General features: G+C 42.9%; 1 protein-coding gene across 1 annotated transcript; it reads left to right on the forward strand.

Moving 5' to 3' along the window:
• Nucleotides 1-378: 378 nt before the first annotated feature.
• STAMBP (STAM binding protein) lies at nucleotides 379-23243 on the forward strand. Its single transcript, XM_075855373.1, has 10 exons — nucleotides 379-545; nucleotides 5960-6183; nucleotides 8648-8723; nucleotides 8801-8896; nucleotides 8970-9306; nucleotides 11122-11246; nucleotides 11345-11482; nucleotides 12452-12564; nucleotides 12891-12990; nucleotides 22608-23243. Exons 2-10 carry the CDS (start codon nucleotides 5981-5983, stop codon nucleotides 22662-22664), a joined length of 1245 nt encoding a protein of 414 aa, XP_075711488.1. The 5' UTR covers nucleotides 379-545; nucleotides 5960-5980; the 3' UTR covers nucleotides 22665-23243.
• Nucleotides 23244-23879: the final 636 nt, after the last annotated feature.

Genomic DNA, 23879 nt, shown 5'->3' on the forward strand with positions numbered 1-23879 from the left:
CAATGTGGTTCTGATTGCACCTCAACTGCAACGTGTGACTGGAGCCTAAGCATTTTCCAGCTTTGCCTGCACATTGAACGCCACATAGTACATAGTGGGACATGTATAGGGATGAATGCAGACAAATAGTGCAGTTAGCCATGGCAACCAGTCGGTTTGCAGGTTTCACTTTTGCTATGTTCATTTTACATTACTGGAAGTGATCTAATTCGTTGTCTATGCACCAGTTCTATACATTAGGTGTAATGTATAGTGTTCAGTACACAATTTTGTCCAACAGGTGGCAGTCACGTCCATATAACTGACATATCATTAGACAATACACTAGCGCCAAACCTTTCACGATCACATGACCAGCGTGTGACATTGTAACCATGGGAACAAGTCTTACATCTGCCCTTCTCAAAAATGGAGGCCGGCTACAGTCTGTCGTGTCGCCCGCCGCTGGCCATGTGACGAGAAAAGGCGCTGAGGTGTATTCTCATCATGTGACCCGGAAGAATGCAGGCAGCAGCTGAGCGGCACTGAGAGTGAGTGACACCCAGGTAAGAAGGGCGAGACTGAGGGAACACTAAATAAGTACGGCGTTATATGCGGCAAGTGGTAGTTAACAAGGTGTCGGGTAACAGGCCCAACTTCTACTGGTCGCTTGCACAGTGTGTGGTGTATATACACAGTCAGGGGTGTGATAATAAGCAGCCGTGAGGGAATCTGGATGTTACACATACAAGGGGAGTGTATGGCGGAAAGGCCTCGGTACAGCAGGATAGGGATGGACCGACCCATCAGACCTTCTATGTAAGGCAGACAGTGAGTGGAACAGTTGCCCCTAGCAACCAATCAGATCACGTCTTTCATTCTCTTTACGGTACAAATGAGAGCAGGAATCTGATTGGTTGCTTTGGCTGCACTAGTTTTATACTGGAAGCCTGTGCTAGCATTTCTTCTGCGTTGTTGCTATCAGTGTGTGAAGAGTGGGAGAAGAGGGTTGCATTGACAATCCAACACAATGGGCAGCACTATGAACACATTTTATAAGTGGTCAGAAACTTGTAAATAACTCATGAAAGAATAAAGTAACGTTAAAACCAAGCACACCATTGTTTTTCTTGTGAAATTCTCGATAAGTCTGATGTGTCACATGACCCTCTTCCCATTGAAAAAACTAAAGTTGGATACAAAATGGCCGACTTCAAAATGGCCGCCATGGTCACCACCCAGCTTGAAAAGTTTCCCCCATCCCATATACTAATGTGCCACAAACAGGAAGTTAATATCACCAACCATTCCCATTTTATTTAGGTGTATCCATATAAATGCCCCACCCTGTAGTATTATGTGGCGCCTGTTCAAATGAATGGGCAACCATGTAATAAATGAGTGGGCCAATCCACCAGAGGGGGAGCCGCTCTTACTTAGCAGCTGTCTACTCTGGTTTACAATGGGAGACCCTAGGCGGACCTAATAGGGCACGTGGTCAAGGGTTGTCTCCCTGAGATAACCCCTTTAGCGATCCTATTAGGGAGTTGCTTTGTAATTCTCTCTCTTGCTGTATGATTACTGAAGTGCTTCATTTTTAGGCTGGATTCACACGAGCATGTTCGGTCCGTAATGGACGGACGTATTTCGGCCGCTAATACCGGACCGAACACACTGCAGGGAGCCGGGCTCCTAGCATCATACTTATGTACGACGCTAGGAGTCCCCTGCCTCGTTGCGGGACAACTGTCCCGTACTGTAATCATGTTTTCAGTAGAGGACAGCAGTTCCACGCAGAGGCAGGGACTCCTAGCATCGTACATAACTATGATGCTAGGAGCCCGGCTCCCTGCAGTGAGTTCGGTCCAGGACTTGCGGCCGAAATACGTTCCATCCTTTACGGACCGAACATGCTCGTGTGAACCCAGCCTTAGAAACACAATATACTCCCTAGTAGAGGTTGTACTAATAATCTTATATTAGGTACCTGCTCATAGTAAAATTCCATAATATAGGAGAGTGTCTCCGTACTGAAGCTGCCGTCCGTTTTATTACTGATCACAACATGAATATTCCCGTGTATTACATGATATACACACACTTGCTCTTTGTTCTGAATTGATCAGTAGTCTATAAATGGATACATTGTGGATCATGTGAAATATCAATGATGAAGCAGTGGTGCAATATATAAGACAGAGATCTGCAGAATTTTACAGCCGAGGCCTCATTCACACGAACGTAAAAACGCCCGTAATTACGGGCCCATAGACCTCTATTGGCCACGGGTACCTCCCCGTATGCTTACGGGAAGGTGCCCGTGCCGTTGAAAAATATGGAACATGTCCTATTTCAGGCCGTAATTACGGCACGGGCAGCCCATAGAAGTCTATGCGGCTCCTGTAATTACGGGAGCATTGCTAGGCGACGTCAGTGTATAGTCACTGTCCAGGGTGCTGAAAGAGTTAAACGATCGGCAGTAACTTTCAGCTCCCGGGACAGTGACTACCGCTGGAGTTAATAGTATTAAAAGTTAAAGAGGCTCTGTCACCAGATTATAAAATCCCTATCTCCTATTGAATATGATCGGCGCTGCAATGTAGATAACAGCAAAGTTTGTTTTTTTTTTGTTTTTTTTAAACGATCATTTTCGCCCAAGTTATGAGCAATTTTAGATTTATGCAAATGAGCTTTTCAATGGACAACTGGGCCCAGTTGGTAAAACGAGAAGACACGCCCAGTTGTCCATTGAAAAGCTCATTTGCATAAATCTAAAATTGCTCATAACTTGGGCGAAAATGATAGTTAAAAAAAAACTTTGCTGTTATCTACATTGCAGCGCCGATCATATTCAATAGGAGATAGGGGTTTTATAATCTGGTGACAGAGCCTCTTTAATTTACCTGCTTCTTCCTCCAGTCCGGCCTCCCGGGATGACGTTTCATCCCATGTGACCGCTGCAGCCAATCACAGGCCAAACACAGGCTGCAGCGGTCACATGGACTGCCGCGTCATCCAGGGAGGTCGGAGAGGGACGCGTCCCCAAGACAACGGTACGTATGAACTTTTTTTACATACAATCGCTGCGGAAACTCTGCCCGAATGGGCTGCCCCTTCTCTCTTTCCAGCACTGATAGAGAGAAGGGGCTGCCAATTAGTGAAGAGAAAACGGGTCCGTAAATACGGGTGGAATACAGGTCGAATACGTGTGACAAAGGACCCGTATTTACGAAAGTAAAAAAATACGTTCGTGTGCATGAGGCCTAACCAGTTCTATCAGGCAGGATTACTTGCAAATAGACCGGGGTGGCTCATGGGCTATTTGGGGCAGATCTTGACTCTCCAAGCTCATAATCAACAATGGTCCAGGATTAAGAGGGACATTTCTGGAAAGCCGCACATTTGTTCTGACAGAAGAGATACCTTACGGGCTTCTGGCTGCAGAGATTGGCACAGGAAAAGATAACTACATGTGATGTAAATTCCTTAGGCCAAATTCACACGAACGTGTTTTTGCGGCCGCAATTCCCCCGAAAATCCACTGGAGAATTGCGGCCCCATTCATTTCTATGGGGCCATGCACACGACCGTAGCTTTTACGGTCCGTGCATGGCCCGGGAACCCGCACCGCAGGAAGAACCGGCATGTCCTATTACGGCCGTCTTCTGCAGTCCGGGCTCATTGAAAACAATGACGGCGGCCATGTGCATGTCCTACGATTTGCGGGCGGCCCGCGGCTGACAGTCCGCAGCCGGCCGACCCGAAAATCACGGCCGTGCACACGGCTACGGTCGTGTGCATGAGGCCTTATAATGGAGTAGAGCGCAGCACAGGGCCATGGAGTCGATTGATTTTGAATTGTGGTTAGACAGAAAAAAAAAACCAACAAACTAATGAAACTGGCCTGGACGAAATTGATGGTACCCGTAACTTAATATTTTGTTGCACAACCTTTTGAGGCAATCGCTGCAAACAAACCACCTGTGACTGGGTATCAACAATTTTGTCCACAACTGTATGTGGTAGGCTAAATTTTGTGACCAAATCCGTGTGAATGTTAATGTATAAATAGTAGTGCCACTATAGTATTACTTTGTGGGCACTGCAGGGTGGGATACCTGCAATGTGGCACTAATGTTTAAGGGTTTTCCAGGCACTTTATATTGATGGCCCCTACTGATCAGTGGAAGGTCCCGTATGCGTTTGTTGCTGCGGCCTCTTCAGTGTTTACCAGGCATTGAGCCGTACTCATCCCTAGCCGCTGTGCCTGGGATTGCAGCTCCATCCCATTCACAAAAGCCGCGGCCCCATCAATCAGCTGATGGGTGGGGGGGCCGGAAGTCGGACCCTCACTGATCTGATATAGATGTATCCTAAGGATAGGCCATCAATATAAAATGCCCAATTCCCATCTAATAAATCTGGCATATTCACAGGATGTGCCATAAATGTGTGATAGATGCAGATCTCAGCTCTGGGACCCGCGAACGGGGCGTTCTACAAAAAGTTATTCCATTTTTTCAATATACTTTCTGTGTTAACCCCTTCCTGGCACAGTAATTTTATTTTTTTCATTTTCAATTTTTCCTCCCAGCATTCCAAGAGCTTTATTTTTTTAACATAGCCGTATAAGAGTTTCCTTGTTCTTTTCTGAACAAGTTGCAGTTTTTAATGGCACCATGTACTGAGATGTTTTTTTTTTTTGGTTTTTTTTTTAAATTGACTTTTGGGTTTAGCCTTTATGGTGTTCACCATGCAATAATAATGACATGTTAACTTTCTGATGTGGGTCGATACAATTTCGGCGATACCAAATATATTATAATTTTTTTTTTTGGCACCGCAAGTGGATTTGAACAACCAATGGTTAGGTTGCTTGTACATTACATTGCAATACTTATGCGTAGCCGTGTATTGTGTTTTGTTTTTTTTTGTTCTCCTCTGGCAGGGCTTAATAGGAGGGCAAAGATGGCGGAACTGGTGACCTTCACTAGGCCCCCAGGCTGCCATGATAACCATCAGCACACGCCACCTGTCTAACGGCTCAGATGCCGTGGTCGCTATTGATGGTGGCATCGGCCCTGATCGGAGTTATGTCCAATCCCGGCTGTTAGACCAGGGAGTCAGTTGTAATACACAGCTAACACCCACAGTGTATGGAGTGTCCATACTTCTCCCTCCAACTTCTGCCGCACATATACGGTGGATGTTGGGGAGGGTTTAATTCCTCATGGTTTTCAAGACCTCCGCTTGTTGTTATTCAGTAGGAAAATTCATTATTTACTTCCAGTGAATATAATTCTGTCCATGGTCATGTGATGGACACACAGGTGCACGGCTCGTTACAGTATGTGTATCAGAGCTGTGTCTTTTAATGATCCCAGAAAGTATATTAAAAATTGCATAATTTTAATTCTACAAAAAATAACATTAATTAGCTGAAGCCAGTCAGCCCCGTTAGTGTGTTAAGGTTTGAGAATGGCAGCTATGGCTGTTTTTCCCAATAGTCCGTGATCCGGCCACCCCTGTAAGATGTTATGAAGCTGAATAGAAGGAAAAATGATTCTTTATGAAGTCGCTGCATTATTTCGATTTATAGAAAGTGGATTTCTCCCAAAACTAAATTAAAGTCAATGGGCTGCCCTGCTCTGTTGTGTCAAGCTACATAAATACATGAGTGAGGGGTTGATCATAGCAGGATAGATCTGGTTTTGTGCACAGACCTGGAAGCCCCTCTTTGCATGACGGCTGTAAGGGTCCCAACTCCTCGACCACCATCACGGTTATTTTGATGGTTTTCCAGAAAGTAAATAACCTGGTGAATTCACAAAGTAAAGGCTCCCCAAAAGCCAAAAGAATAAAACAATGGGAGAATGATAGATTTCTGGTACATTTGGCCCCTCTCAGAGGACTTTAAGCAGCCCCCTCTCTCTCTTTGGATGGTATAAGGGTGTGTAATCTGTGTTGTTCTATCTTACAGGTGTTTCTGCTACATAGCACCATGCCAGAGCACAATGATCCCAGTCTCCCTCCGGAGGAGAGGTTACGAGCTCTGGTATTGAAGGGGACATCCGTGGAAGTGAACAATGACGTACCGCCTAAGCGCTATTATCGATCCGGTGTGGAGCTGATTCGTATGGCTAATGTGTACGCAGGGGAGGGGAACACGGAAAATGCCTTTATCTTGTACAACAAATATATCACGTAAGTATAAAGGTTTTATACATGTACCGGACTTCTGGTCGCTTGCCCACAATAAAAGATTACGTCTCCTACATCACATTCTAATGTTATATCCATGTCTGCATAAGAATAGGGAGGTGATCTGGACATGTCACTATAATTCTGTGCTGAATTAGAAAGCACACCTGTCGTTTCAGATGACTTTTCAGAACAAGCTGTCATGTGTGTCTACATGAATTACAGAATACTGCTCTCCTATCTTTATTATTATAATATATATATATTATGCTGCAGCACCGTAGGTGAGATAGTACAGCAGTGTAAGGTCATGCCCCCACGTGGCGGTTTTCCTCCGCAGCTGTCCGCATCAATGCCGCACAGAATCTGCGTTGCAGATTCTGCGGCGGATCTGCCCAAAATGTGCAGTAAATTGATGCGGACTAGCTGCTGCGGACTGCGGTAAAAGTGTTTCCCTTCTCTCTATCAGTGCAGGATAGAGAGAAGGGACAGCACTTTCCCTAGTGAAAGTAAAAGAATTTCATACTTACCGGCCGTTGTCTTGGTGACGCGTCCCTCTTTCGGCATCCAGCCCGACCTCCCTGGATGACGCGGCAGTCCATGTGACCGCTGCAGCCTGTGATTGGCTGCAGCCGTCACTTAGACTGAAACGTCATCCTGGGAAGCCGGACTGGAGACAGAAGCAGGGAGTTCTCGGTAAGTATGAACTTCTATTTTTTTTACAGGTTGATGTATATTGGGATCAGTAGTCACTGTCCAGGGTGCTGAAACAGTTACTGCCGATCGCTTAACTCTTTCAGCACCCTGGACAGTGACTAATTTACTGACGTCGCCTAGCAACGCTCCCGTAATTACGGGAGCCCCATTGACTTCCTCAGTCTGGCTGTAGACCTAGAAATACATAGGTTCAGCCAGAATGAAGAAATGTCATGTCAAAAAAGCAAGACGCATCCGCAGCACACATAACATGTGCATGACAGCTGCGGACTTCATTGCGGAAATTAGAATCTCCATTGAAGTCAATGGAGAACTTCCGCAACCAGTCCGCCACTGGTCCGCAACATCCATTGTATGCTGCGGACACCGCACCGCAGCCTATGCTCCGCAGCGGAATTTTCAGCCTCGTCTAAACGAAGCCTACTAAAAAGAAGTGGAAGGCAATGGAGAAACGGGTCCGCTGCGGATTAACTGAGAATTCAACACTACTCAGGTGATATATAACACTTACCAGAAGCTGCAGCAGTGTCTGTGTGTGTGTCTCTATTACTCCCACTCTGCTGCCTCCTCCCCTTTCCCTCTCCACAGACTTCTATGGTCAGTAGACAGGTAAGATGGGATGAGTAGACCTTTATTAAAGCATAACTTTCATTTATGATTTTATTAAAAATATAGACCCAACTGACACAAACTGTACCTATTATAATGTACTGCTGCAAAGCGGAGGATAAAATGGGCTGTGGGTCCTTTTACAGCCATGTTTCCCAGCTGGTATCGAGTGATGATCAACAAGTTTAGCTTCTCTAACAGTGCTTGTTTGCTCTAATCACTCCGATCGTTTGTCCTCATACATTTTTGCTTTTTGTCGATCGTAAAAAAAACTTTGTTTACACGGGGAGATGTGCTGCCAACAAGCGACCATTTTTTTTTGGCCGCATAAATGTTGTGATCACTTGACGAATGAGCGTTTTCTAGTTCGTTAGCTAATTGCTGCCCTGTTGATACTGGGCAATGATTGGGAACGAGCACTTGTTGGCCTGATCATTGGCCCGTGTAAAAGGGCCTTAACCGGTATCCCACATCTTAAATACGTAAAGACTGTACTTTTAATGGGTATTAATAAAAAAGTGTTTGAGTGTCATCACACCTAAGATGAAGCTGGGTTATACAAGCGAAAGATACCCGGATGTTTCTAGTTCTTTTTGCATGCCTATTAAATTATTATTTTTTTAAATTACTATCTATTGGCTCCTAAACGCGGCAGTAATGTGTCCATCTGTTTAAGGCTGGGTTCACACAGTTTTTTTTTTTTTTTTGCAGGCAGAAAATCTGCCTCAAAATTCAGTTTGGAATTTTGAGGCAGATTTTGCTCTGCCTGCACCCCGTATGTCGAGACGTTTTTTTGCCCGAAGCCATTGAGCGCAGATGGGAAAAAAAACAGCGAAATACGCTTTCTCTGCCTCCCATTGATGTCAATGGGAGATCAGAGACGTAAACGCCCGAAGATAGGGCATGTCGCTTCTTTTTCCTGCGCGCCATTTTTTCCGCTCGCGGGAAAAAAACACCTCCGCCTCCTATTGAAATCAATGGGAGACATTTTTGGCGTGTTTTCCGACGCGGTTTTCGCATTAAAAAACGTGCCTGAAAACTCTGTGTGAACTGACCCTTACAATGAGTATTCCAATTTTATGATTACAGTTTTGTTATTTTAAAACTACCTAAAGTGATTCCTCCATTTGTTTTTCCTTAGGCTTTTTATTGAAAAGCTTCCTAAACATCGAGATTATAAGACTGCCAGTGCTCCAGAGAAGAAGGACACATTGAAGGTGAGCTGGGTGGATTGCAAGTTCATAGATATGACAGGTCTTGTACGAAGGAGCTCATTTTGGGCTTGTTTTTGTAGAAACTGAAGGAAGTGGCCTTCCCAAAAGCTGAAGAGTTAAAGAAAGAATTGCACAAGCGATACGGCAAAGAGTATGCGGAGTACCTGGACAGAAGGGTAAGTGGTGACGTAGTCGTGTATATGAGGCACAAGGTTCTATGATTGACCGTATTTACTTCTGTTCACATAGCGATGTGAGGAAGAAGATTGCGCTCGCCGCCTGGCCGTGTTGCAGCAGCTTGAAACAGAGAAGCAGCGCGTAGCACGCATGAAGCAGCAGCAAGAGCAGCAGGAACAGTTCAAGGCCTTCGAAGATATGATCCGCAGGAAAGAACTGGAGAGTGAACGACTACGAATCCTCCACCAGTTCTCTACTGACCGCTCACAGACACCTGAGGGACTTCTCATCCCAGGGGTCAATGAGCCCCCTGTTGTACCACAGCTGCCCGCCAATGATGCCGTCGTTCCACGACCACCTGTTGTTGATAGGACTCTGAAGCCAGCGTCTATCAGTTTTCACGAAGGCTGTAAGTAGAGACTGCTGGAGCTTAGGGCCTGTTCACATCAGAGTTGGCTTTCCGTTCCGGGGTTCCGTCTGAGGTTTCCGTCGGGTGAACCCCGCAACGGAAAGTGAAATTAAACCACAGCTTCCGTTTCCGTCACCATTGAGATCAATGGTGACGGAAACATGGCTAATGGTTTCCGTTCGTCACCATTCCGGAAGGTTTCCGTTTTAACGACGGAATCAATAGCGGAGTCGACTGCGCTATTCCGTCGGAAACCTGCTGGAATGGTGACGAACGGAAACCATTAGCCATGTTTCCATCACCATTGATATCAATGGTGACGGAAATGGAAGCTGCGGTTTCAGTTTCACTTTCCGTTGCAGGGGGTTCACCCGACGGAAACCGCCGACGGAACCCCGGAACGGAAAGCGAACGCCGATGTGAACAGGCCCTTAAAAGAATCCAGCTTTCAGTTACTTGTGTACAATGCTTTTAGTTATTAGATACTTTCTGCAACTCCCATTAGCAACATATCCTAATAAAACCCACAATAATTACTTTGAGCTCCATATTGGCTTTAGGCTGGGTTCACACAACCTATTTTCAGGCGTAAATGAGGCGTATTATGCCTCGTTTTACGCCTGAAAATAGGGCTACAATACGTCGGCAAACATCTGCCTATTCATTTGAATGGGTTTGCCGACGTACTGTGCCTACGACCTGTCATTTACGCGTCGTCGTTTGACAGCTGTCAAACGACGACGCGTAAAATGACTGCCTCGTCAAAGAAGTGAAGGACACTTATTTACAACGTAATTTGAGCCGTTCTTCATTGAATTCAATGAAGAACAGCTCAAATGATCGGGTGTCAAAGACTCCTCGCAAAATGCGTGGAGAAGATTTACGTCTGAAACGAGGCAGCTGTTTTCTCCTGAAAACAGTCTGTAATTTCAGACGTAAAAGGCAGCTAGCGTGTGCACATACCCTTATATTCATCGATCACTTTGCCCGGTTTAAAGAGCGTTTCTGCATCAAATCAAAAAAAATCTGCAGTAAAGTCTGAGTCATTCTCTACTGTTAAGGTAAATTCTTTTGAAAACTGAACCGTCAGTATGGGCATCAATTCATCCCACTCACAGGTTTGTCGCCCAACTGGTTTATAGTCCTAAACAGAAAATCCATCCCTGCCGCTACATCGCTGTAAGGGTATGTTCACACGCTTAACTAAAAACGTCTGAAAATATGGAGCTGTTTTGAAGGGAAAACAGCTCCTGATTTTCAGATGTTTTTTTAGCGACTCAAAGTTTTTCGCTGCGTTTTTTACGCCCGTTTTTGGAGCGGTTTTTCATAGTCCATGAAAAACTGCTCCAAAAACGTCCCAAAATGTGACATGCACTTCTTTTACGCGGGCGTCTTTTTATGTGCTGTTTTTTTGTAAACTAGACATTTTCCAAAAAAGCCCCATCGGAACAGAACGTCGTATTTGCCAATGAAATCAATGGGCAGATGTTTGTAGGCGTTCTGTTTCCGACTTATTTCAGCCGTTTTTCGGGACATTTACGGCCCGAAAAACGTCTGAAAACACTACGTGTGCACATAACCTAAAAGTGATCCTATTGAGGACTCTGTATTAACAATATGAATGCCATTCACTTTACAGTCTTTTCATTGTTATTTGGGTCACCACATGTTATAGCTGAGAAGGGAGAGGGGCTGGTAAATTGACAACCGCTTCTCTCAACATGAAATGTGCCCAGATATGTGGTTGTAACTCATGGCTGTGGAAAGTATTAATTATTATTTTTTTTGACCTTGGTTACCACTTGTTGTTCTCAGTTGTGTCCACGGATGGACTTCGCCATGTTCGGATCCCTCAGGAAGTGTGTTTGAAGTTTCTGAGACTCGCAGAGGCGAATACACAGAGAGGAGTGGAGACCTGTGGGGTTTTGTGTGGAAAGCTGGTAAGACTATATATTGTACCCCAAGTTTTTGAGCATGCGTTTCTTGACATTAATTTCCACTGTGTGTTTTAACTCTTCAACTAATTGCCATTTTCTAGATGCAGAATGAGTTTACCATCACTCACGTCATTGTGCCCAAACAGTGTGGGGGACCGGATTACTGTAACACCGAGAATGAAGAGGACCTGTTCCTGATCCAGGACCAGCATGGGCTTATAACCCTGGGCTGGATACATGTATGTATGAACGATTGAATTATTTTAGGACCTGGAGTGAAAACATTGCGCTGTTTCCTAAAACTGGCCATACAACTTCCATAAATATCAGACATAGCTGTTTGACCGCTATCTTATATGTATGGCCACCGATTTCTAACTTTTAAGCAGATCACAGGTATTGCAAATAATCATTCATGCCATGTTGGTGCTTTCTAACATATATGAATGTCCAGCTTCACCTATTATGTTACCAGTCTGTATTAAGTGGCAATGAAATGGGACAACCCACTATGGATGTTCTGGACAGGAGCATTATATTATTAAAACTGCTGCCTATTATAGCGCAACAAAAAATAAATCACTTCTGGTAATAGTTATTAGAGTTTGCCTCTTATTTCACATAAAACTCCAGACAACTTTTACATAACACTATGAATATATGGCCGAATTAACACAATATATATTTTTTTGCCACATAGAGACCATTGCACTTTCTTTGCACTAGTTGGTATTTGTATAGTTGCCTGTATATACTCTTCATGTACATAGACCAATACTTGCAGCAATTGTAAAGGTTGCAGGGGGGTGGCTCCAATTATGACATTTTCAGTAATCCGCATCGTTCACATCTGCGTTCAGTGTTTCCGTTGCTCGTCATAGAAGCTGAACAATGACAATACCAGAAGCGACGTATCCGGTGCATGACGGACAACAACGGTGCCCAAATTAACCCATTGACTTTAATGGGTACCATCCTGTTTCCGTCATGGTGTCCCTAATCTTACTGGACAAAACTTTGTCCAACGTTTTTTTTTGACTGGATCTGCGACTTCTAGCAGACGTGAACGATGCCTTCGAGTCGGGCGTGTGTGCGTCCATCTTTATAAACCTTGTTATGATTATTATTCGGTTTTCTAGTAGCCTTCTCCGTGTAGGAGGTGTATAAGACCGGTGTAGGAAATTGCTGTGTTCTTTTTATATTTATAGACTCATCCCACTCAGACCGCCTTCCTCTCTAGCGTTGACTTACACACTCATTGCTCGTACCAGATGATGCTTTCAGAATCTATTGCCATCGTTTGCTCGCCAAAATTCCAGGAGTAAGTACCTTTTCATTTAAAAAAACTTGCATGTGGGTAACTAGAAAGTCCTAAATAGTTGTGAATTGCATAAACCTTAGCTCTTTTTTGGAGGTATTTGGGCTAATATATTAGGGAATTGCAGTATTTATTTTGCTCCTATTTCTAATAGGAATCAAACAGCAAGTAACTATATTGAAGAAATGCTCATATTACTAAATCCTGAATGTAATGCTGCTTAAATATGGATATGATTCTGTTACTTTGATTTGTTGGATAACAAGTATAGGGGTGTCTTTTTTATTTTTTTTTAATTTTATTTTTTTATTTATTTATTTTAAATCCAGAACAGGAATTTTTAGGTTGACTGACTACGGCATGAAAGAAATTGGTGACTGTCGAGAGAAGGGTTTTCACCCACACTGCCGAGACCCTCCCCTGTTTTGTGTAAGTGTAATAATATGAATACTATAGAAACTGCAATGTGAGTCTTTCTTACTAACGGGATTATATAAGATAAGAAAGACTTTATTGATCCCAAAAGGGAAATTAATAATAGTCAAACGGTTTGCCACATAGAAAGACCACAACAATACATACAAGTACATTTATACTAAAATGAATACCTGAAATCACATTAAGTAGTTTCAATAATGCATAGAAAACTAAAAAATAGCAGTCAATAAATACAACCAATTTAGATCACTATTAAAAAATAAATAGCAGTAGGTAAAAATGACCTCATACACCTGTCTTTAGTGCACTTTAATTGCAGATAGCGTTGACTAAATGAACTGCTTTGAGATATAACATAGTTGTATAGTGGATGTTGAGGGCAAGCAACAATCCTCTCAAATTTCCGCAGGACCCTTTTTTTCGCCACCGCCCTAAACGGCCCAGTTGCACCTCCAATAATACTACTCGCCTTCTTGACAATCTTATTTAGTCTATTAATGTCTATGACCCTTGCATTACCGTATCAACAAATCACAGCAAAGAAAATATGGTGTATCTGTTAAGATAAGAGTGTTTTAAAAGGAAACTTTCGATGGTTTTGTGATGATACCGTGTAGCATTCTGTAATTCATCCACTGGGTGGCGCTGCTCTGATGGAGCCCTGCTCTTATTTGAAAATAATTTGACAATCCTAATGGATTTCATGAAAGAGTTCTCCATTTATCAGTTGGTTCGCTTTTTTTTTTATTTTTTATTTAAACCCGATTTGGTCCTGCTGTACGCTCTGCTTCTCTGACCACTCGTGCATCAAAGTTTTGGTGGTGCACTGTTAGCAACCAGTCCCCTAGGTCTCTGTACATGTGAGGCCTCTGCTTCCAGTGAGCGGAGCTGTGAGCGGACTGAACGAACATCTCCATAGTGCATTCTGTCCTTAAAGTGTAATGCCACCGATTAATAACACCCTAAAGGCATACAAAAGGGAAATGTATGCAAGACCAAAAATAGCAGATAAAAAAAATATGGTTTTATTTGTTTAATATTAAAACACATGGATACGCATAGAAATATAAAAATGAGAACACATACAAATATTGAAAGGAAACCAGAAACAATGGTGGGCTACTGTGGTGTCAAAAAAAAAGAGTATAGAATACCATACCAATAATTAGTGAACTTAGATGTAACTGATAACAGCTGGATCCTGCGTGTCAGGGACCCGCAGGAGGAGCTTTTAGCCAAGCAGTCAGTCCTACAGATCTGACGGAATTCGGCTTTGAAGGCAAGATACAGCTTCTATGAATCCAGGATACGTAGAAGCTGTATCTCAAAAAGTTTTTTTTTTTTTTTTTTTTTAATAAAAACTTATTTGAGTTCCATAAAATCACATAATACATTGTTTTATAAAAAGAAAAGAAATTAGTTGAAAGGTTTATATAGACTTTAACCAGTTGCGGACTACCCATAAACTATAAACGTGCGGGGGGTGTCCGCAATTGACTCTGCAAGGACGTCCCAGAACGTCCTGCAGAGTTAGGTTTGGCGCTACCCTGTGGGATATAGCTCCATAATACAGAGACCACTCAGCGGGACCTTCGGTTTATGTGATCGTTGTGACAACCGGTCACAACAATCACGATGCTCCTAACAGCGGCACTTACGCACCGACTGTGAGGAGCTCTGTAATACAGCTGGCTAGAGACGGCTGTATCACGGAGCTTTCACCCGGAGACCACTCAGTATGGTCCCTGGTCAGGTGATCGCTATGACCTCCTGTCACCGCAATCACCAGTTCTATTTTCTCCCCATTTTTGCAGGCTGCCAGAGAGGGAGAAGAATAATGTATTCAATAAAATGATTTATTTGTCCATCTATCTGCTTTGACTTTGGCCACGCGCGACACAGGTCTCCCGGCCAAAGACCGCTGTGTCCCGTAGCCTACATTGCAAGTAATAAAAATCAATGTGGTTGTGTCACAACGTGCGAGTTGCCACGACATGACAGTAGCAAGAAATCCAAACTGTCGTGTCTCAGTTACTTGCAGGTCGCGACCACATTGAATTTCATTAATTGCGACGTCGGCTACGGGACATAGGTCGCACAGTCAAAGATCGCTATGTCGTGGCCAAAGTCACCATGTAGCCCCAGCTTCGCGGTGACATTACATATGGTGGATTTACTGCAGATTTTACCTGTGGATCTGCACAAGTAAAGTCTGCAGCAGATTACAATACAAGGCAAGTAGATGAGACTTTACAAATCTCATCCACATTCTACACTGCAGATTTTCATATCTTTGATATGTCATGAAATGAATATCTTGGGAAGGGGGGGGTCTAATTTCCATATGTCACTTTGGGGGTGTTAAATGGGCTTTTCAGTCCCCAAAAATTTATGACAGGCCTCATGATAGGCCATCAATATCTGATTGGTCAGGGCCCGACTCCCAAGAGCCCCGCCGATCAGCTGTTTTGAAGGGGCCGCAGTGCTTGTATATGCACTGCTTTACAGTTTCCTTTACTATTCACACTGAATTGCGGACACACTTGTTGCGGCAGTTCACAGTATTGGTCTGTTCAAGAGTGTCGGCGATTCACAGTACGAGCAGTAATGGAAACGGAGAAGCAGCTCTCGTACAAGCTCTGTGGTCCCTTCAGAACAGCTGATCAGCGGAGCTGCCGGGAGTCGGACCCCAACCCATCAGATATTGATAGCCTATTTTGAGGATCGGCCATACGTTTTTTGGGACTGGACAACCCCTTTAACTGTGTTTTGGCACTTCACAACATCTATAATAGTCGTATGGTTGTAAAATTGCTCTCTAAAAGCCAGTTTGCGCACCATTCAGTATAAACTCCACCTTGTGCCCAGCGTGTAAGAAATGGGAACGTATTTGGTATCGCTGAAGTCGGCAGAAGTTGCCACATATGTATTCAGGTGTGTTTTACCCAGTGATATGCACCAAATGTAAAAAAAACATCACCTAATATCACATTCACTTTTTTTTTTTTTTTCTATTATTCCTTACATATTTAAAAAAAGTAAAATATATTGATTTTTTTTTTTTACACACTATGGAAGCTTAATATGTTCTGAGAAAAACAGGCCCAAATACATGGAGGTTGGAAGAGTAATAGAAGAACAATTTGCTTTTAAATTGGTACCCGGCTAAAGCTTGAAAATGGGCCTGGTCAGGAAGTGGTTAAGCTGCCCATAGACATTAGACTTCTGTTGTTGATCCAGCAAAGTCCCTGAATGTATGAAAACAAATGCAAACAAGGACTGGAGGTGTTGCCCGTAGCAACCTATCCAATCACTGCTTTCACTTTCAAGATCTATACATCCTGGTGAGCTGCCGATGTATGTACCGGTGGAGCCCAATCGTGATATCTCCAGAACACCCACAGGTGAAGACCAGGGCCTACTCTGCCCTGCCATCTGTATAATGAATATAGACAACAAAAGTACTGTTAACCCCTTAGTGACCAGCCTATTTTAGGCCTTAATGAAGTTGTATAAGGACTTGTTTTTTGCGGGACAAGTTGTATTTTTTTAATGGCACTATTATAAGGTACATATAATTTGATTTTTTGGGGAAGTAATGGAAAATAAAAATTTTGCTATACATTTTTGCATCTTAAATTTACACCGTTTACCGTGAGGTATTAATAACATAATAACCTTATTCAGCGGGTCGTTACGATTGTGGCAATACCAAATTTATATGGTTTTCTTTTTTTTCTTTTTTTTGTGTCACCATATTTTAAGAGCCATAACTTTTATTTTATTTTTCTTCCAATGGTACAGTATGAGGGCTTCTTTTTTGCGGGGCGTCTTGTAGTTTTTATTGGTACGATTTTGTGGTCAATATGACTATCGCATTTTTTGGAAGGTAGGATGAACAGAAAACAGCAATTCTGCCATTGTTTATTTTATTTAACCTTGTGGGTTAAATGACATAATAATTTTATATGTGGAGTCATTATGGACGCGGGAATACCAAATATTTGTAGCTTTTTTTTTTAGGCCTCATTTACACGAACGTGATATACGTCCGTGCGACGCGCGTGCTTTTCACGCGGGTCGCACGGACCTATACAAGTCTATGGGGGCATGCAGACAGTCCGTGAGTTTTGCTCAGCGTGAGTGCGCTGAAAAAAACTCACGACATGTTCTAAATTTCTGCGTTTTTCGCGCATCACGCACCCATTGAAGTCAATGGGTGCGTGAAAACCACGAAGGTCGCACGGAAGCACTTCCGTGCGAACTGCGTGATTCGCGCAAGAGCTGTCAAACTCTGAATGTAAACGGAAAAGCACCACGTGCTTTTCTGTTTACAAACATCCAAACGGAGTGTCTTAGAGATGAGCGAACCGAACTTCACCGGCTTCGGCCGAACTCGTTTTAACCGAACCCGGCAAAAAATGTTCCGGTACGCGACGTCAGGAGACAGTCACTGTCCAGGGTGCTGAAAGAGTTAAACTGGTTCAGCACCCTGGACAGTGACTTCCGATCACAATATACATGAACGTGTAAAAAAAAACAAAACAAAGTTCTGACTTGCCGATAACTCCCGGCTTCTTCCTCCAGTCTGACCTCCCGGGATGACAATTCAGTCCAAGTGACAGCTGCAGCCAATCACAGGCCAAGCACAGGCTGCAGCGGTCACATGGACTGCCGCGTCATCCAGGGAGGTGGGGCCGGATGTCAAGAGAGGGACGCGTCACCAAGGCAACGGCCGGGAGACCGGACTGGAGGAAGCAGGAAGTTCTTGGTAAGTATGAACGTCTTTTTTTTTATTCACAGGTTGCTGTATATTGTGATCGGAATTCACTGTCGAGGGTGCTGAAAGAGTAACTGCCGATCAGTTAACTCTTTCAGCACCCTGGACAGTGACTGACGTAGACTAGCCTCATCTCTATGATGGCGCCTGCGCGAAGATCACGCAGCCGCGCATCATACACTGATGACACACGGAGCTGTCAAGTGCCTTTTGCGCACGCCAAACGCTGCGTTTTTTTGTGTGCGCAAAACACACACGCTTGTGTAATTGTGGCCTTAAAATCATCTTGTAAGGGTAAAAAGTGTTTTTGTTTTCTTTTTAATTTTATTCTTCATAAACCATATTAAAATGTTGTAATTTTTTTTTTTTTCGGGCTACCCCACTAGGTGACTTTAATGGGCGACATTCTGATCCACTGCGTGTACCATTGAATCCTAATGCGGTCAAAAGAATACAATTAGGATGTAATGGTACGTCCATTTGCGCATACTAGTTAATAATGAAAATTCAAACATCAAATTATGGAAAGTGAGGCACGAAAAAGGGGATAATCAATCTGCTATTTGCCTGAAGGGTTCAGACATTCTAAACATTAAAGTGCAAGTAACCAATATCTGATTAACCCCATGGCGCATAATCACGTACATGCACGGTGTAGAATGCAGCCATTAGCGCATTCCACCGTACATGTACGTGATGTCGATCACGTGGGCATAGAAGCTGTGCCCGCACGATCACCGCGGGAGCCCTGCTGTGAATGACAGCTAGGCTGCCACTGCAACGGCTAGGATTGTAGAAACCTCGAATCCTTGCTGTTTAGCACCTTAAATGCAGCGGTCAATAGCGACTGCAACATTTAAGTAGTTTTACCTGAGGGAGGGAGCTCCCTCTGTCACCGATCGGCTGCCCACAAATGCAATCGCCGACAGGTTGCCATGGCAGCCGGGGGCCTAACAAAGGCGCCCAGGCTCTATGCCTATTAGGCCGTGCCAGAGGCATGGCCTAATATATTGCCTATCCGTTTTACACTGGCAAGCAAAAAAGCGTTGGTATACGAAGTATACCAAAGCATTATATAAGCGATCAGAAGATAGCAAAGTGAAGTCCCTTAGTGGGACTAATAAGAAAAAAATATCTAGCAGTTAAACAAAGGTTTATTAAAAAAATAAAAAAAAAGATTACAGTAAAAATTTAAATAAAACCACTTTTTTCCATAAAAAGTGGATTTACTAGAAGTGCAAGCAAAACACACACACACACACACACACACACACACACACACACACACACACACACACACGGTATCGCCGTGATTGTAACAACCCGAGTAATAAAGTTAACTCATTAAACCGCCGTGTGAACGCGGTACAAAAAAAAATACAAATAAATGACGGCAAAAATGCGCTTTTTTTTATTTTTTTATTTATTTTTTTTTTACATTCCCCACACCACAAAATGTAATAAAAGTTAATCAATAAGTCCCATGTGCCCCATTGTAATACCAATGACAACGACATCTCGCCCCGCAAATAACAAGCTCACATAGGGTGACATCGACAGACAAAATAAAAAGTTATGGCTCTTGAAAAGTGGCGATTCAAGAACAAATAATTTTTATTTAAAAGTTTATTTTTAATTATGCAAAAGTAGCAAAACATTAAAAAAAACCTCCAACGTATTTGGTATTGCCGTAATCGTACTGACCCATAGAATAAAGGTAACCTCTTATTTACACCGCATAATGAACGGCGTAAATTTGAACCGTGAAAAACTATGCTGGAGTAGCTGGGGTTTTTTTTTCACTTCCTTCGCTAAAAAAACGAATAAAAGTTAAGCAGTATAAGGGGGGATTCACACGAGCGTGTATTCGGTCCGTGCGGGCCGCGTGGTTTTCACGCGCCACGCACAGACCAATACAAGTCTATGGGGCAGTACAGACAGTCCGTGCTTTTTGCGCAGCGTTTGTCAGCTGCGCGACATGCTCAATATCTCCGCGTATTTCGCGCATCACGCATCCATTGAAGTCAATGGGTGCGTGAAAACCACGCAGGTCGCACGGAAGCACTTCCGTGCGAACCGACTGAAAGAGTGCACCAGCTGTCAAAAGGATGAATGTAAACCGAAAAGCACAACGTGCTTTTCTGTTTCCAAACATCCAAACGGAGTGTCTTTGAGATGAGCGAACCCGGACAACCGAACCGAACTTCACTTGCAAAAAAATTTCCGGTACGCGACGTCAGGAGATAGTCACTATCCAGGGTGCTGAAAGTTAAACAGTTTCAGCACCATGGACAGTGACTTCCGATCCCAATATACATGAACCTGTAAAAAAAAAAACGAAGTTCTGACTTACCGATAACTCCCGGCTTCTTCCTCCAGTCTGACCTCCCGGGATGACAATTCAGTCCAAGTGACAGCTCCAGCCAATCACAGGCCAAGCACAGGCTGCAGCGGTCACATGGACTGCCGCGTCATCCAGGGAGGTGGGGCCCGATGTCAAAGAGGCGCGTCACCAAGGACGCGTCACCAAGGCAACGGCCGGGAGGGAAGTTCTCGGTAAGTACGAACTTTTTCTTTTTTTTTTAACCGGTTTCTCGCTATTGTATTCGGCATTCACTGTTGAGGGTGCTGAAAGAGTTACTGCCGATCAGTTAGCTCTTTCAGCACCTTGGACAGTGACGGGCGTCGACTAGCCTCATCTCTATGATGGCAGCTGCGCGAAAATCACGCAGCCGCGCATCATACACGGATGACACACGCAGCTGTCAAGTGGTTTTTGCGCGCGCAAAAACGAAACGTTCGTCTGAATCTGCCCTTACACATACACCCAAAAATTATGCAATTGAAAAATAAAACTTGTCTCGCAAAAAACAAGCCCTCATATGGCTATGTCGACATAAAAAAGTTGTGACTCTTGGAATGCGGGGAGGAAAAAAAACGGAAAAAAAAATGCTTGGTCATTAAGGCCAAAATACGCATGGTCCTTAAAGGGTTAATGATATTATAAATTGCTAAACCTCTAAGCTGGTGAAGTCAGTGTACCAAATGCAAGAGTCTCAGCAAAAATTTGTAAAAACATACTGCGTCATAAACAATGGACCGTGTATAGAGGAGGCCAGGAGGGAAAGTAACTTTAATTAATTTAACTTATCAAACTTATGCTAATCTAATAGTATACCTGATCTAGATCAAGCTTGTAATTTAGATGTTTTATCCGTACAAATTCTGTGTTACTGCCACTAGGTGTCTCCCTTCCTGTAATCTGCTCTCCACCCCCTGTTGTCAAGCAAAATTCATCCCTAGTTACAAATGGACTGTAAAAGGTGGGGTGTATCTCTTCACTGCCTGCCAATACAAGTCTATAGACATGGGAGGAGGGTGCAGAGAGTGAGTTGGCAATAGACTGTATACAAGTCTATAGAGAGTGGAGGGGTTAGCAAGGGGATGATGTAGGAGCACAGTTAGAAACACATAGAGGCTAGGCTGCAGCTGCTGGTAAGATTTATATGTCACCATGGTGCTGGATTCTCAGCTATGCTGCTCATTACTGCTGTATAATCTCCTCCATGTTGCTGCAGCTTATAGATAGATAGATAGATAGATAGATAGATAGATAGATATAGGAGAGCAGGATTCTATGTGTGCAGTGTATAAAAGTCATGATAGCAGTTAGGCTCCACCCACTAGCTCAGGGAAAACTGAGAATTAGAGCCTGCAGAGGGGAAAACTGCATGTCATATAATGGCCAGAAATAGTGTTATTCCACATGTACACACACATGACCGCTTATTCAGAAAAATTAAAAAAAGCTATTTTCACACTAAGGACTAGAAGAAATGTCAAATTTTTTTATTTATTTATTTATTTTTTTTTCTTCCTCATTGCATGCCAGTAGTCATAGCTTTTATGAAATTTTGTTTGACGTAGCTGTACGAGGCTTTGTTTTTTGCGGGATGTGTTGTACTTTATGTAGCCGCGGTTTTCTGGTACATATACTTTATAGTTTAATTCAGAATAAAGGCAGTTCCGCTGCAATGTTTGTGTTTCTTTTTTTGTTTGTTTTTTTACAGCGTAAACTGATCATCATAAATGATGCTATAATTTTATTATGCAGGTTGTTACGGTTGTAACAAAACCTATTATGTGTATTTTATGTTTTGATACTTAAATTTAAAACATTTTTATTTATTGCAAAACATGGCCATGTGCATTCTGTTTTTTTTGTTTTTTTTTTACTGATTTTATTTTATTTTTTTAATATATTTAGCATTTTATTTATTTTTAAATCCCATAGGGGTTTTTTTTGAAATTTTTTTTTTTTTTAACCATAATGTACTTTATGCCAGTACATTAAATGGTGTACTGATAAGTATGCCCTAACAACAGGAAATATAGTCAGACAGCCCGGGGGTCCTTTTAATGGACCCTTGACTGTCTGCCCAAACAAGGTATGTTCCTCGATCGCGTTGCAGGAATTTCCTGTGACTCTTTTAAAGGGACCCCCCCTCACTTTTTCCCTTTAAATGTTGTGAACAGTGTTGATCGCAGCATTCATGGAGTTAACTGCAGTAAATTGAATTTACCTTCTAAGCGTCTGATAACTGCCAAGTTGATCTTTAGTATCTTGACGATGTATAACTTGATGTATGCAAGAAAGTAAATCAGTCAGAACTCCTTGCCAGATCTCTGTTTTTATAGTCTGATCTGCTCGTTGTTGTTCTTGTATCTGTCCTTCCCTATGTTTGCTGTATCCATAGCCTTGTCATTCTCATCTTTATCTCTGTTTGCCATTAGTATGATTCCTCTCTCTCCTTTTCTCCCGCTATAGGCCAGCAACCACACTACAATCTGTCAGCAGGACGTCGCTGTCATGGACCTTCGATAATTTCTATGAAGTGTCTGCCAAATTCCTAACCCTGCGTTCTGAACCTCCCTGACTTGCCATGAAATGCCCTTCAAAGAGCTGTTTGTAGACATGGACTATACAGTGACAGAGACCGGAGATCAAGGTTGTGGCTGCCGTGCGTTGGCTCCTGGTGTCGGCGGTTATTGCCTGGTATTCGCTAGAGAATGGCGCCAACTAGTGTTCCTGGCCCAACAGGATAGTTTGACACCATTAAGCATTTTATTGGCTGATGCATTTCTCTCTGCAAAATTAACAGCTTGTAACAGGTTTGGTGCTAAAATTTCCTTTCATAGGTTACCATTACCCTCCAGAAATAATATTCCTTTCTTTTTTTTTTTTATAGCGGAATGTTTTGGCAACATTTCTGCCGTTAAGCAAGCTTTCTTCATTCAGATGTTATTTTAGTAATTGAAAATTTGTATATAATTTAATTTATTTGATCCTTTTTTTCCTAAAAAACAAATGCCAGAAAAATATATCTCACTGTTTGATAAAAGAGGATAATACTGTATAATGTTTATTTTATAGCAGCATTAAATATTTTCAATGCTTCCTGAAGGTGACCAGTGTGTGATTTTATTTATTTTTTATTATTCCATATTGTGATACCTAAATGATGCCAATATGTGGAACGTTTTTTGAAGGATACTGGAGGACATTCTGTGCGGCAATTCTGCAGCATTTACAGTAGCAGCAAAGTGGATGAGATTTAGAAAATGTCATGGCCACGCTGCGGGAAAAAAACGCAGCGTAAATGTTCACAAATTGACGTGCAGTGCGGAAATTAAAGAGGCTCTGTCACCAGATTATAAGTGCCCTGTCTCCTACATAATGTGATCGGCGATAATATAATGTAGCGCCGATCACAACGCCCACTTGGTCAAAAACACGCCCAGTTGTCTATTAAGAAAGTCATTAGCATAAATCTCAAATAGGTCATAACTCCGTCTAAATTTATCGTTTTCCAAAATAAAAACCACTACTGTGATCTACATTACAACGTCGATCACATTATGTAAGAGATGGGGCACTTATAATGTGGAGACAGCGCCTCCTTTAAATCTGCAGCATGCTCCATTTTTGTTGCTTTTCTGTTGCGGATTTTCCCCATTGAATTCAATGGGGATGCAAATCCTGCAACAATAAGCCAAGTGTTGCGACTTTTACGGCGTATTCGCAGCGATTATTCCGCAA

The sequence above is a fragment of the Rhinoderma darwinii genome, chromosome 3, assembly GCF_050947455.1.
Source record: "Rhinoderma darwinii isolate aRhiDar2 chromosome 3, aRhiDar2.hap1, whole genome shotgun sequence".
NCBI classification, from domain to species: domain Eukaryota; kingdom Metazoa; phylum Chordata; class Amphibia; order Anura; family Rhinodermatidae; genus Rhinoderma; species Rhinoderma darwinii.